This window comes from Nanorana parkeri, unplaced genomic scaffold, assembly GCF_000935625.1.
Source record: "Nanorana parkeri isolate BGI_ZX_2015 unplaced genomic scaffold, ASM93562v1 scaffold756, whole genome shotgun sequence".
Taxonomy (NCBI): Eukaryota; Metazoa; Chordata; class Amphibia; order Anura; family Dicroglossidae; genus Nanorana; species Nanorana parkeri.
The window spans coordinates 89,937-103,137 of NW_017307024.1; the positions used below are offsets into that span (position 1 = coordinate 89,937).

The 13,201-nt window shown below is 40.9% G+C and overlaps 1 protein-coding gene across 3 annotated transcripts in view; it reads left to right on the forward strand.

The window, feature by feature from the left end:
* MED24 (mediator complex subunit 24) overlaps window positions 1-13,201 on the forward strand; it is a 54,900-nt gene that overhangs the window by 21,562 nt on the left and 20,137 nt on the right. For all 3 annotated transcript variants that reach the window (XM_018564495.1, XM_018564498.1, XM_018564496.1), the window contains exons 8-17: window positions 2,053-2,203; window positions 3,349-3,462; window positions 4,572-4,619; window positions 4,718-4,800; window positions 6,344-6,430; window positions 7,342-7,447; window positions 8,288-8,430; window positions 10,199-10,236; window positions 10,884-10,966; window positions 12,461-12,642. In XM_018564495.1, coding sequence (XP_018419997.1) covers window positions 2,053-2,203; window positions 3,349-3,462; window positions 4,572-4,619; window positions 4,718-4,800; window positions 6,344-6,430; window positions 7,342-7,447; window positions 8,288-8,430; window positions 10,199-10,236; window positions 10,884-10,966; window positions 12,461-12,642 — 1,035 coding nt within the window. The remainder of the gene's footprint in view (window positions 1-2,052; window positions 2,204-3,348; window positions 3,463-4,571; window positions 4,620-4,717; window positions 4,801-6,343; window positions 6,431-7,341; window positions 7,448-8,287; window positions 8,431-10,198; window positions 10,237-10,883; window positions 10,967-12,460; window positions 12,643-13,201) is intronic.

Below are 13,201 nucleotides of genomic sequence, written 5' to 3' on the forward strand. Positions count from 1 at the left end.
TTTTTTCTTATTTCTCGTTTGTATCACAATAAAAAATATTTTGCCTCTTCAAAGTGGTAAGCATGTTGTGGAAATCAAATGATACAAAACCCAAAAAATCTATTTTATTTTCAGGTGATAATGCAACAAAATAGGAAAAATTAGAATATTTTGCAAGCCACTGTACCCATTCTGTAGTCTCCTCGGAAGAAAGATTAAAGATCTGAGTAAACCTCGGCTCGTACATTCAGCAATGTTATGAAGAGTCAGCCTTTAATCAGCCTTGTTGTCACTTCATGCTAATGATATTAAAGTAGATGGAAGCAGCTATTTTGCCTCTGACATGAGTCTGAAAGTGTTTTGGATGAACAATCTGTTCTTTATGTTCTCTAATGAGAAAGTAAAAAAAAAAAAAAGTTTATAAAAATAAAATACCGTATATACTCGAGTATAAGCCGTCCCGAATATAAGCCGAGGTACCTAATTTTAGCCAAAAAAACTGGGAAAAAGTATTGACCCGAATATAAGCCGAGGGTGGGAAATGAGGCAGCTACTGGTAGATAGATACCATTAAAATACATTAATATTTATTTAAAAGAAAAATAACCTAGCTCTGTAAGTGGAAAAGGGGGTACAGGGCTACATATCATGTACTACGGATCATTTAACCCATTCATATTAGCAGAGGATAATTGTAAATCTATTGTTCAGTGCACTCTATATGTAGTATATAGTACATGTACATATAGAGTGCCTGCAACAATACATTTACAATGATCCTCTGCTAACATGAATGGGTTAAATGATCCATAGTACAGGGCTACATACAGATCATTTAATACATTCATGTTAGTATAATTGTAAATGTATTGTCTGCACTGTATTAGCAGTATATACTCTATATAGAGTATATACTGCTAATACAGTGCAGACAATACATTTACAATTATACTAACATGAATGTATTAAATGATCTGTATGTAGCCCTGTACTATGGATCATTTAACCCATTCATGTTAGCAGAGGATCATTGTAAATGTATTGTTGCAGGCACTCTATATGTACATGTACTATATACTACATATAGAGTGCACTGAACAATAGATTTACAATTATCCTCTGCTAATATGAATGGGTTAAATGATCCGTAGTACATGATATGTAGCCCTGTACCCCCTTTTCCACTTACAGAGCTAGGTTATTTTTCTTTTAAATAAATATTAATGTATTTTAATGGTATCTATCTACCAGTAGCTGCCTCATTTCCCACCCTCGGCTTATATTCGGGTCAATACTTTTTCCCAGTTTTTTTGGCTAAAATTAGGTACCTCGGCTTATATTCGGGACGGCTTATACTCGAGTATATACGGTATTGTAAAAATATAATCTGCTAGGCCCATGGCATTCCTTCATAAAATTGGCCATACATCAAATTTTAGGTGATGCTTGTGAATCCCTGGATGAATCTGCTGGCACCACCGAGCCCTACAAGCTTCAAAAAATAAAAGGAGCTGGGCAGAAAAAAGTAGCCTAACAGTTACAAGCGGTCAGTCAGCTGCAGTCACTGTTTGCTTATTCTGACTGTTGAGAGTGCCATTTGTCAGAATTCTATAGCCTGCAGGGGATAAAGGAATTGAGCCCACCGGGCTGAACTACACAAATACGTGTATGGGCAACTTAACTCTACCTTTGGTGCAGTTACGCTTATAACATAGTCCCTCACACTTATCACTTACCCCCCACCACCAACATCTCCTATTCCAGTAAGATATCCCTGACAGTTGGTGGTATTCTATAGGAAAGTGAATAAGAAGACAGTAACTTATTTAAATATTGCTCCTCAGTATACCACTATCATTTTAAATATATTTATGGTTAATACATTTATATTCATGTTAAATATATTGATATTATATTCATATTTGCATATGTTGTGTTACTGTTTTTTGTTTCAACCATGTTTTATATTCAATGATTCTAAGCTGATCTAGAAATTGCAGCAAAAAAAAATAATGGATTGATGGCTTGGCTACTGGAGATGACAATCTGTTTTCTCTTCTCTTACCTCAATAGCATTCCATCCATGCTCGCCTCACATTCTGAGCAGCTACACCGCACTGCTTTCCCCACAGTTCACGCTGTTGTGATGTTAGAAGGAACAATGAACCTTACAGGGGAGGCACAGCCATTTGTGGAACAGCTGAACACGGTGAAGAGAATGCAGGTGAGAAAATCTCTTCTATTGAGGAGAAAATTGACTGTTTGCAAACCTCCCTAGTAAGAACCTGATGTGCAGGGGGAAAAAATCCTTAAAGTAATATCTAGATAAAAATATGAGGCTGCAATTGCTCACCCTAATGCTAGTTACCTGTCTGTTATGGTGAACCCCTGACTTTAATGCCATCTAAGATACTGACCTGGAACCGGAATGCGGATAACAAAAGTAAATATATTGATGCAAGCGAGTCGACATGTCAGCTAGGTAATATTTTGAGAAGGCTAGGTCAGTGTTAGCAGCCTCCATATTTCTCTTAAGGTGGGTTTTTGGTTAAAGTGGACCTTTACTCCCCTTTGACTAAAAATCACATCAGCATACAGCTCTACATGCTGATATGAAAGCATATTACATTCGTTAGTTAAACATATTTTTATTTTACTTATAATTTCTTTTTTTCCTACTTCCTGGTCTACTTTGGCACATGTTAACTAAGGGCAGATTACTAGATCTTTCTGGAAATCTGGCACATGTGACTAGGACATGTGACCATGTCCGGCTCCCGGCCGCCCGGGAGAGAAACACTTTCTCCCGGAAAGGTTTAATCTGCTCGATCGAGCAGAGTAAACCTTTCGCTGTGTTCGTTTTTTAATTCGTGCCTAAGCATTGCATCCTGGGAAGGTTACAGTAGCAGTAGATTGCTGGGAAATCTCATCTGTAATCTGAGATCTCAGGGAAAGACATTTTCCTCCCCTGAGATGATGTGCATGGTCACATGTCCTAGTCACATGTGCCAGATTTCCAGAAAGTAAAGAAAGATCTAGTAATCTGCCCTTAGTTAACATGGCCACTGTCAGAAGAATGGGGAAGAAAAGAGAAATAAGGTATGCAAAGAATACAAAGCCAGCGGTTATCTAGAAGTATCTGTCTGTAGATTGCCATTACTAAAGGTGTCTTTGTTTTTATTTTGAAGATATGGGTAAAGTTATTTATTATTGGTATTTATATAGCGCCGACAAGGGGAATCTTGCAGTGTGGGTGGAATTTTTTTTCCTTTCTCTGGGTTCTTCTTTAATTTCTACTCTGAGTATGTCAAATGATTTGCTGCTTTGTGATAAACATGTCTGATGATTCCAATATTCCTGTTCCCACAGAGAATCCCATCTCATCTCTTCCTCCTCGAGGTCTGGAAGGCATGCATTGTAGGGTTAATAGAATCACCTGCAGGGACCGATGAGCTGAAGTGGACTGCATTTACTTTTCTCAAAGTATGTCCTGGGAAAACATATTGGAAAGTGTTATTTACTTTTTAGCTTGTAGGAGATCTCAAAGACATTAGGACACCTCCCCACCTCTAAAAGACAGGGCATAAACAGGAGATGAGAAAATACATTTTCCATATCCCCTTATGGCCATAATGTTTTGGTTTTAGTGGCCTGCATACGAGATAGAACAGTTCTCTTTGCGGCTGTAAGAACTATCTTTGATATCAATTAAATGTACATACATTGACACATTTGTTGGGAAAAGAACCCACAATTTTCTCCGAAATAACTTAACATTTTCCAAAGTAACTGCCATTCATCATTGTTTATTCCATAGTTAATAAAAAAAACAGCCATTATTTAGATTTTTTGATTCAGCAAAATATTTTAAAAAATAAACCAAATGAAAATTGCGAGGACAGACATTGAGACCTTTAACCTAATATTTTGTTGGCCAAAATGTTTAAGCATGCATAGTTGGGCAAATGCCATTCGCATGACACTAGGTGGCGCTAAAGAGCATAGGACTTTCCTATATTCCTCGGCTCCATCTAGTGCAGCGGTTCTCAACCTGTGGGTCGGGACCCCTTCGGGGGTCGAATGACAATTTGCCAGAGGTCGACGGGAGTCTCCCGTTATTAGATAGCGGCTCCCGCCCGCCCGGGAGAGAAACACTTTCTCCCGGAAAGGTTTAATCTGCTCGATCGAGCAGAGTAAACCTTTCGCTGTGTTACAGTATTGCTGTGTAAATGGCATTCGCCCAACTATATTCTGGGCGGAAGATTGGTTAGTCAGCCACTTTGTGTCCAAAACTTTCCCAAGGATTCATGCCAAAAAAAACTTCCCTGGTCCCGCATTTTTACACTCCTTTGCCATAGCCTCCTAAACAGTGGGTACCAAATACCGATACGAGCACACTGAAATATGGCCATTCTAACTGAAAACCTGCATTTCCTACCAGAATATAGTACCTTGATTGGACAGCAGGTGGTGCTAATCCAGAGTTGATATTGTTCCTAGAAAAAGTAAAGCCATAGGATCTGTTGTGTATCAGTCCAAGCTTTTTTGTGCTGAGATCTTTTTTCATCCCTTTTTCTTTTCATTTTCATTAGATCCCACAAGTGCTGTCAAAGCTGAAAAAATTCTGGCAGGCAGACCAGGTAAGCATTTGCATCATTATATTTTGCACACATAATGTACAAAAGCATTTTAAGTTATTGCATGGATCTGATTGTGCCGTCACTCTTGTGTCTTGTAGGACTGCAATGAGGATATGAACACAGCATTTGAGTATTTACTTAAGCTAACCCCACTCTTAGATAAAGCTGATCAGAGGTGCAAGTAAGTCATCTGCAGCAGTATGTACATATGACAGTATTTGCTTGTAACTAGTGCGCCAGTCTAAGCTGTTAATTTCAGGCTAGAATTACATATTTTAAAACTGTGTTGACGAATGTGAGCTGTAACTAACATATCACAAGTATATATGTTAGAAATAATGTCATTTGTATTTATGTTATACATGCAACACTGCTGCGAGTGTATGTTTGTATATAATGTATATTCTCTATATATAACACACACACACTTACCAAAAGTATTGGGACGGCTGCCTTTACACGCACATGAACTTTAATGGCATCCCAGTCTTAGTCCGTAGGGTTCAATATTGAGTTGGCCCACCCTTTGCAGCTATAATAGCTTCAACTCTTCTGGGAAGGCGTCCACAAGGTTTAGGAATGTGTCTATGGGAATGTTTGACCATTCTTCCAGAAGCGCATTTGTGAGGTCAGGTACTGATGTTGGACAAGAAGGCCGGGCTCGCAGTCTCCGCTCTAATTCTTCCCAAAGGTGTTCTATCGGGTTGAGGTCAGTCCTCTGTGCAGGCCAGTCAAGTTCCTCCACGCCAAACTCGCTCATCCATGTCTATATGGACCTTGCTTTGTGCACTGGTGCGCAGTCATGTTGGAACAGGAAGGGGCCATCACCAAACTGCTCCCACAAAGTTGGGAGCATCAAATTGTCCAAAATGTCTTGGTATGCTGATGCCTTAAGAGTTCTCTTCACTGGTACTAAGGGGCCAAGCCCAACCCCTCAAACACAATCTCAAACACACCATAATCCCCCCTCCACCAAACTTTACACTTGGCACAATGCGGTCAGGCAAGTACCGTTCTCCTGGCAACCGCCAAACCCAGACACGTCCATCGGATTGCCATCAGAGAAGTGTGATTCGTCACTCCAGAGAACACGTCTCCAGTTCTCTAGAGTCCAGTGGCGGCGTGCTTTACACCACTGCATCCGACGCTTTGCATTGCACTTGGTGATGTAAGGCTTGGGTGGAGCTGCTCGGCCATGGAAATCCATTCCATGAAGCTCTCTACGCACCGTTGTTGTGCCAATCTGAAGGCCACGTGAAGTCTGGAGGTCTGTAGCTATTGACTCTGCAGACAGTTGGTGACTTGTACGTACTGTGGACTTCAGCATGCGCTGACCCATTTATCAAAACTGGAGCAGACAAAATCTGGATCAGTTGTCCATGGCAACCAATCATCTGCTCTTTTTTATTTTTAAAGCTTAACTGAACAAACTGTAAAGAGAGAAGCTGATTGGTTACTATGGACAACTGCTCCAGGTTCTGTCTGCTCCAGTTTTGATAAATTTGCCCCTTTTGTATTTAGCAGTGAACCTTAGGTTCACTTTAAATGGACCTTAGATACTGATTGTGCTAAACCTGAAAAGCTAATATCTTTGACTTTCCCAATATTTTTCCTCTATTCACTCTGTTTTACATTATCCAGCCTAAAAAAAGTATTTATGTTTACTAAAGCGTTGAAGAGTAATGTTCTAATGCTAATAAAAATTGTTTTATTTTCCTCCGCAGCTGTGACTGTGTTAGCCTGCTGCTTCAGGAATGTCACAAGCTGAATTTACTGTCTGATCATCATTTGGAGAACCTTGTCTCTAAAAGGTAATATTCATAAGCATCTATTTCCTTCCCCTATCATATTTTTATATTATGCATTTACAGATCACTTCCGTAACTTAGAGCAGCGTTTCTCAACCTTTCTTCAGTATGCAAAATCTTGCAGCAACCCAGTCTAAAATGTAAACATTGTAAATGTAAAAAAAAACACAACAATGTGTGCTCCCATTTCATTCATATTAGAGATCCCTTCCCCATACAATGAAACTGTCACAGGTCGGCTCAGTAGATCGGGAAGTGAGCGAACACATACCAGCGCTCGCTCACTTCTCGATCCTGTGCCGGCAGAGAGCCGTGACGGGAGGGACTGGGTTTCCCCCTCCCCTGTCCGATCCTCCATCGCTGACTGGAGGAACGGACGTGGAGGGGGCGGGTACAGCTGGCTCTGCCTCTAGATAGGCAGAGCAAGCTGTCACTCACGCAGCTGGGTGGATCCAGACATAATTGTCGGGATCCGTTCCAGCTGCGGCGCCTCAGTATACCGCGAGCTGTAGCTCGCGGTATACTGAGCTTTGGGTGACGGGAGGACGCTAGTTTGTGTCCTCCCGTTACCCTTAGGAGAACTACGGGGAAAAGCCCTAACCCCATAGTTTTCCTTCAAGAGTCCTACCATCACATTAGAACATGCAGCAGCATGACAGAGAGTGGGAGGCAGAGCAGGGCTGGTCAGAGGCGAACTTCTGTCCTCTTCCAAATGGATTGCACCCACCCTGGATTAGCGCTATTCATTTCCATGGCACTGACAGCCAGCCTGCACCATAGAAACCCATGGCGCTGTGCAAAGATTTTGAGTCACCCTAGAGGAAGCCAGAAGGCAATGTGCTTGAAATAAGCTGACATTACAAAAAATGTCAAAACTGTTTGATGATCGCCCTCTTTCTGTCACTTATTGTTAGATCCGCAGACCGAGAGCAAGCTCCACGCTCCTCTGAGAGCTCTGCCATCCAGCCCAATCCCGGATTAATCCTAAGAGCAGAGCCCACTGTCACCAACATCCTGAAGGTGAGTGAACCTCAACATAGGCCACACAACATATAGAGCTGATGGAAGAGCTTGCCGATAGACCTATTTTTACCACTATGATTTGTATGGGTGAAAGGCACCCTGCAGGATAGGACAGGCACAGAGAACAGTAACATACATGCATGAATGGGTCTCCTGGAAAAATGGGGCTCACTGGGAGTAGTTTTCAGAGGATGAGATAAGCAAAGCAGAAATAAGCTTAAAGCTAACTTGTTGGCTAACACTTTATTTGGGCCATTACCTAGATGCCAGTAAGGTACCTCTAATGATGTGTGCCCCACTGGTAGCTGCTGCTTCTTTCGTGAAAAAGGTTAGTTACATCCATCCTCTGCCAATAACGTCACCACTAATGTTCCGGCGGTGATGCTGACAGTTGGGGAATGGAGCACAGCAATTACAGCGGGTCACCCATTCTGCAGCTCCTCTATTTATAAAATGACTTGTTTTCTTTTTAAAGGATACAATGCTTTCTTTATTCTGACGTTCATAGCTCCTTGTCCAATACATATCTCTCTCCCTGCTATAGTCACATGATCAGTACCAATGTCATAATAAGGGAAGGCCAGCAGCATCATGTAAGTAGGATATTATAATATTTTGAGGGAATTCTGTAATCCAGCAGTGCAGAGAACACTTTCATACTAAGAACTTATGTTTTTACACTTTTTTGGAAGTTTTAGAAAATTATAGTGGACTTTTGGTTGAGCTAAAATGTGTCATTTTTAATGCTAAATTATAAAAAGGCTTATAAAAAAATTATGTATGTTGTATTAATGTTTTAACAAGAGTGAAGTTAAACTTTACATTTCTTTCCTGCAGACAATGGATGCAGATCATTCCAAGTCCCCGGAGGGTCTTCTGGGGGTTTTAGGGCATATGCTAACTGGGAAGAGTCTAGATCTCCTGCTAGCCGCTGCAGCTGCTACTGGCAAATTGAAATCTTTTGCCCGTAAATTCATTCAGTAAGTGACGTTGAGATACTGCTGTATTCTACTCCTCTAATGATGTTTAAAAACAATATTTTAAGATGCATGTTAATCTCGTATTTTTCACAATGTATATAAAATCTTTATTTTAACAAAAAAGAAAAAATTCATACAGGGCGCACCAATGGCAATGGTGTAGAGGTGTGTAAATGTAAAAAAAAAAGTAATCTACTTGTCATGATACAAAAAATAATTTTAACTGAACCTGTATTTAAACATGCTAAAAATCGCTTTTCATTGGTCAGCCCTGTCACCTGAACTTGCTGACCAATGAGTGCTCTCAATTTGCGAGTGGAATGCATAATCCATAACACAGTGCCGCACTGGACGGCAGTATGGGGTAAAGAAAGTACATCCATACTGGCAGAAGGGACGGACAAGCAGGCTGTTATAAAACAAGTGGCGGCTCCCCTGCTCTACATTTAGTCCTGCTAAATCCTGCAAAAAGAGAGAGCACAACAGATGCTGATTACTTAGGGTCTGCCTTTCACATTGAAAACCTGTATAGGACTGTCTTAACAGGCAGGTGAATCACTCCTTTGAATCTCAAGGTGGCCATACATTGTACTATTCTCGTTCGCAATCGTACACGAACGCTCTTTCGAAGAGAGATCGAGTAGTTGATTGGACATAACCGATTTTCATTTTTGATATTGTGATCGAAATTTTTCAACGTGCAGTTGAAAAAGTAGTGCAAGCTCTGGTAAAAACAGGTGCAAAAAACGTGCCGTTGAAAAAGTAGTGCAAGCTCTGGTCAAAAGAGGTGCAAAAAACACACGTGCAGTTGTAAAAGTAGTGCAAGCTTTGGGCAAAATAGGGGCAAAACACGTGCAGTTGGAAAAGTAGTGCAAGCTTAGGTCAAAACAGGGGCACATGTTAAAAGACAGATTTGCACATAAAAAAAATGAGGCTAAAACTTTCGTAATTGCTTTGATAAAATCCCCCCCATAGTGTTGCAGGTACCCTGTTTCCCCGAAAGTAAGACCTACCCCGAAAGTAAGACCTAGCACTATTTTTCAAGATTCCTGTAATATAAGACCTACCCCGAAAATAAGACCTAGTTTGGTGGTAGCATGTGAGGGGTAACTTGAAGAGCAGGTGAGATGGTATTAGTCTGTAGGGACATACTGTATTAAAGGGATGACAGGGGGCTCCCTCCAGAGTGGTAGAGGGAGCAGAGACACATTAGCAGATGCTTCCTCTATAGCGCTAGTTACTGTGACAGGCGGAGTGATACCAGATGCACTCCGCCTCTGAAAGTGAAAGAAAGGGATCAGCATTACCGATACTGACCAGTAGGAAAAGAAAGAGCAACAGTATTATTCTCATTCTTACCATACCAAAAAAAAAAGACATCCCCTGAAAATAAGACCTAGTGTGTTTTTTTTGGGGTAAAAAAAATATAAGACAGTGTCTTATTTTCAGGGAAACACGGTATGTACTATTTGTAACAATTTCAGAATGTAAAAGAAGCTTTGATTCTGTCTTAAGCCTGAGCTATTGATCTTTGTAAACTACAGGATGTTTTTTTTTTGTTTTTTTTTTGTTTTTTTTTTTTGTTTTTTTTATAGCAAAGCAGCTTAGGTCAGCAGGAAAGCATGAAAATAATAAATATGCATATGAAATATATATTTGTATAACTAGAAAGACTAAAAAAGAAAATATTAGTAAAGATTATTAAAGATACTATATAAATAACAATGTACATCGGCAGTTTTCTGATATCAGTTCTTTACTTCTCCAGACTGAATGAATTTACGCGACACATCGGTACCGAAGGCTGTAAGTTCCATTTTTTTTGTTTTATATTTGAAATGTATCATAGATGATTTCCACCCAGCTGCAATCCACTTGTAAGATGCAAGTTATTTTCTACTGGTCTGTCATATGTTGTATCTTCGGTGGATCATATTCATAGTTCTATTCAATATGTTTTTAGGGACCCAGCATAGTAGATTTAAGTGAACGTCACAGATGACCTATGAGTTGTCTTACAGTGCAACTGAAGACAAAACTTTTTTTTTAGTTTTAGATAGAGCAGAGGGATTAGAAGACCTGTCAGGTTTTTATTGCTGTCTGTGTCCCTGTTAGGGAGATTCATCCTGTGTTTGTCCTGGTTGACCATTATCAATGAAAGTAAAGGAAAATCCCAAATGATGGGTTGCCATCAGAACAGGAAAAGAAGTTGGTTACACTAGTTCGTGTGACCCTGCTGACCACCAGGGATTTCCATCCCTTTTGGAGGGATTTCCTCTCACTTCCTGTTGACTATCAGACAGTAAGAGAATGAAAATCTCCCCAATGGGACACAGAAGGCAAACAAAAAGCTGACAGAGGCCATAACCCTACCCTACTCTATCTAAAATAAAAAAAAGTGTTGGCTACAGTTCTACTTTAACCACAATACATTATTCCATTTGTTTCTACAGCAAAAACTGCGTCCACCCGCGCCCTGTTGTTTGACATCTCTTTTTTGATGGTGTGCCATGTAGCGCAGACCTATGGCTCAGAGGTAAATCTTTGATTCATGGCTGTATTTTTATTTATGTCGGGGGGCGGGGCACTAGGAGCTAATCAAGTGAGATGGTAGAAAATATGCTAAAATATACAAGAGAGGTGAACAGAGCAGAGCAAATAGAGGCATGACCTAATCAGTCGTCTTATGCTCTCTTCACTGTCCAGTCAGCATACTGGGACCAGGGAGGTGTTATCAGTGTATTCGAGAAAGTGGTGTCACCCTCCTTGCTGTGCTAAGTGACAGAGCTGTGCAAATCTCAGGACACAAATGGCTAGAACTAGAAATTGTTTGGCAGGAAATTGATAGAAAAGATAGAAATTGTTTGGCATGTATACCAACTCCCTTACATGCATTTCTCTATGTATTTAGATGTTTACCTGGAGTTCTGCTTTAATTCTCCCATCCCTAGTGGTGCATATTCAGCTTTCCTTTGCGGCCCGACCACTAAGTTTAGTTGCTGGGAGGGAGAAAAGGAAGTTCTTTGTAGGCTCAGAGCCTACATATGGTAATGACTGTCACACGGTCCTCCATACTTAGAGATTCCTGCATGAGCAAAGCGCATGGTTACTATAGAAAAGTCATTTACATACACAAGAGGGAGCTCTTTACCTGTGGTGGTATTGAATCGTCTTTGTTTGAACAATGTGAAATGGATGATTTGGGATCCTTTGTGTTTCTTTGCACACTAAAACTGCTTCATTACTTTAATATCACTTTAATAGCAGAAGTACAGTCAGGTCACAGCCTGGCCATACAATCAAGTAGAGTTATATAAATCTATTTCAACTGTATATTTAACCATTTGTCTAGAATTTAGATTCAAAGCACAGCACAAAAAGTGTATGGGGGGATCATTGTCACAAGGCACGAAATGTGATAACATTTTACCAACAGGGTATAGATGCAAATCACCAGCACTCAAAGATATCATCAAACATGTCCATTTAATTGAACATACAGTAAATGTCACAGTAACAGCAAGCCAACGTTTCGGAACCACACAGGGTCCCTTCCTCAGGGCAGAAAAACGTGATTGGTCAGACACAGAGTATATATGATTGGTCACATTTTTCTGCCCTGAGGAAGGGACCCTGTGTGGTTCCGAAAAATTGGCTTGCTGTTACTGTGACATTTATGTCCAATTTAAATGGACATGTTTGATGATATCTTTGAGTGCTGGTAATTTGTATCTATAATCTGTTTCTGCACGGCACCATCCGTGATTGTCATTGCGAGCACCACATTCTATATCGACCTGGACTGCTGTAAGGTGTGCGGAAGGCTTCTCCATTTACCCATTTTACCAACTGGGACACAGACAGCAATGAAAACCTAGGTTATAACCCTTCCCCACTTCCTCAAAACTAAAAAAAGTGTGTTGGTTGGAAATGAGTTTTAAAAGCAAGCCTAGGAAGCTCTAGGAATCGGCCTGCAGACATTAAACTTCCAATAAGCAGTTAGAATTAACATATGACTTTTATCTGTTAGATGATCCTGTCGGATGGCAGTACTGGTACCGAGACCCCTTTCTTTGAAAGTTGGATGCAGACTTGTATGCCAGGAGAGGGCAAAGTCTTGAATCCGGAGCACCCCTGCTTCCGCCATCCCGATATCCCCAAAGTAGAAGCCTTAGTGGCACTTCTTAACACATCTACAGAGATGAAGCTGATGTAAGTATGTCTTGATTGCATGGCTTGTCACGTGCAGAGTTTATTGAATGTAAATTGTTTTTCCAAACTTCAGCAGACGTTTTCTAGTCTTTTAGGGTTGTTAATTGTTCTCTCATTTAAGCTGTGTAGTATGGAAGTGTTTGGTATCCATGTTAATAGGGATGCACTGCTAGCGAATATTTGGGCAAGTACACATACTTGCCCAAATGTTGCGATACTTACCTCTGATACCGGAACTTCCGGTCACAGGGAGATCGCCCTGTGAACGGCTTTGCTGAGGGAGCATGGAACCGGCTTCCTTTCCAATCAGGAAGCCGGGCGGTGGGTTATGAGCCGCCTCCCGGCTTCCTGATTGTAAAGGAAGCTGGCTTCACTTGTTGCTAGGCAGCCTGGTTTCCTAACCAATCAGCAAGCCAGGCAGCACATCATGACTCGCATCCCAGCTTCCTGATTGGTCAGGAAGCCACACTGTCTAGCAACAAGTGAAGCCGGCTTCCTGATTGGCTTGGAAGCCAGCCTCACTTGTTGCTAGGTAGCGTGGCTTCCTGACCAATCAGGA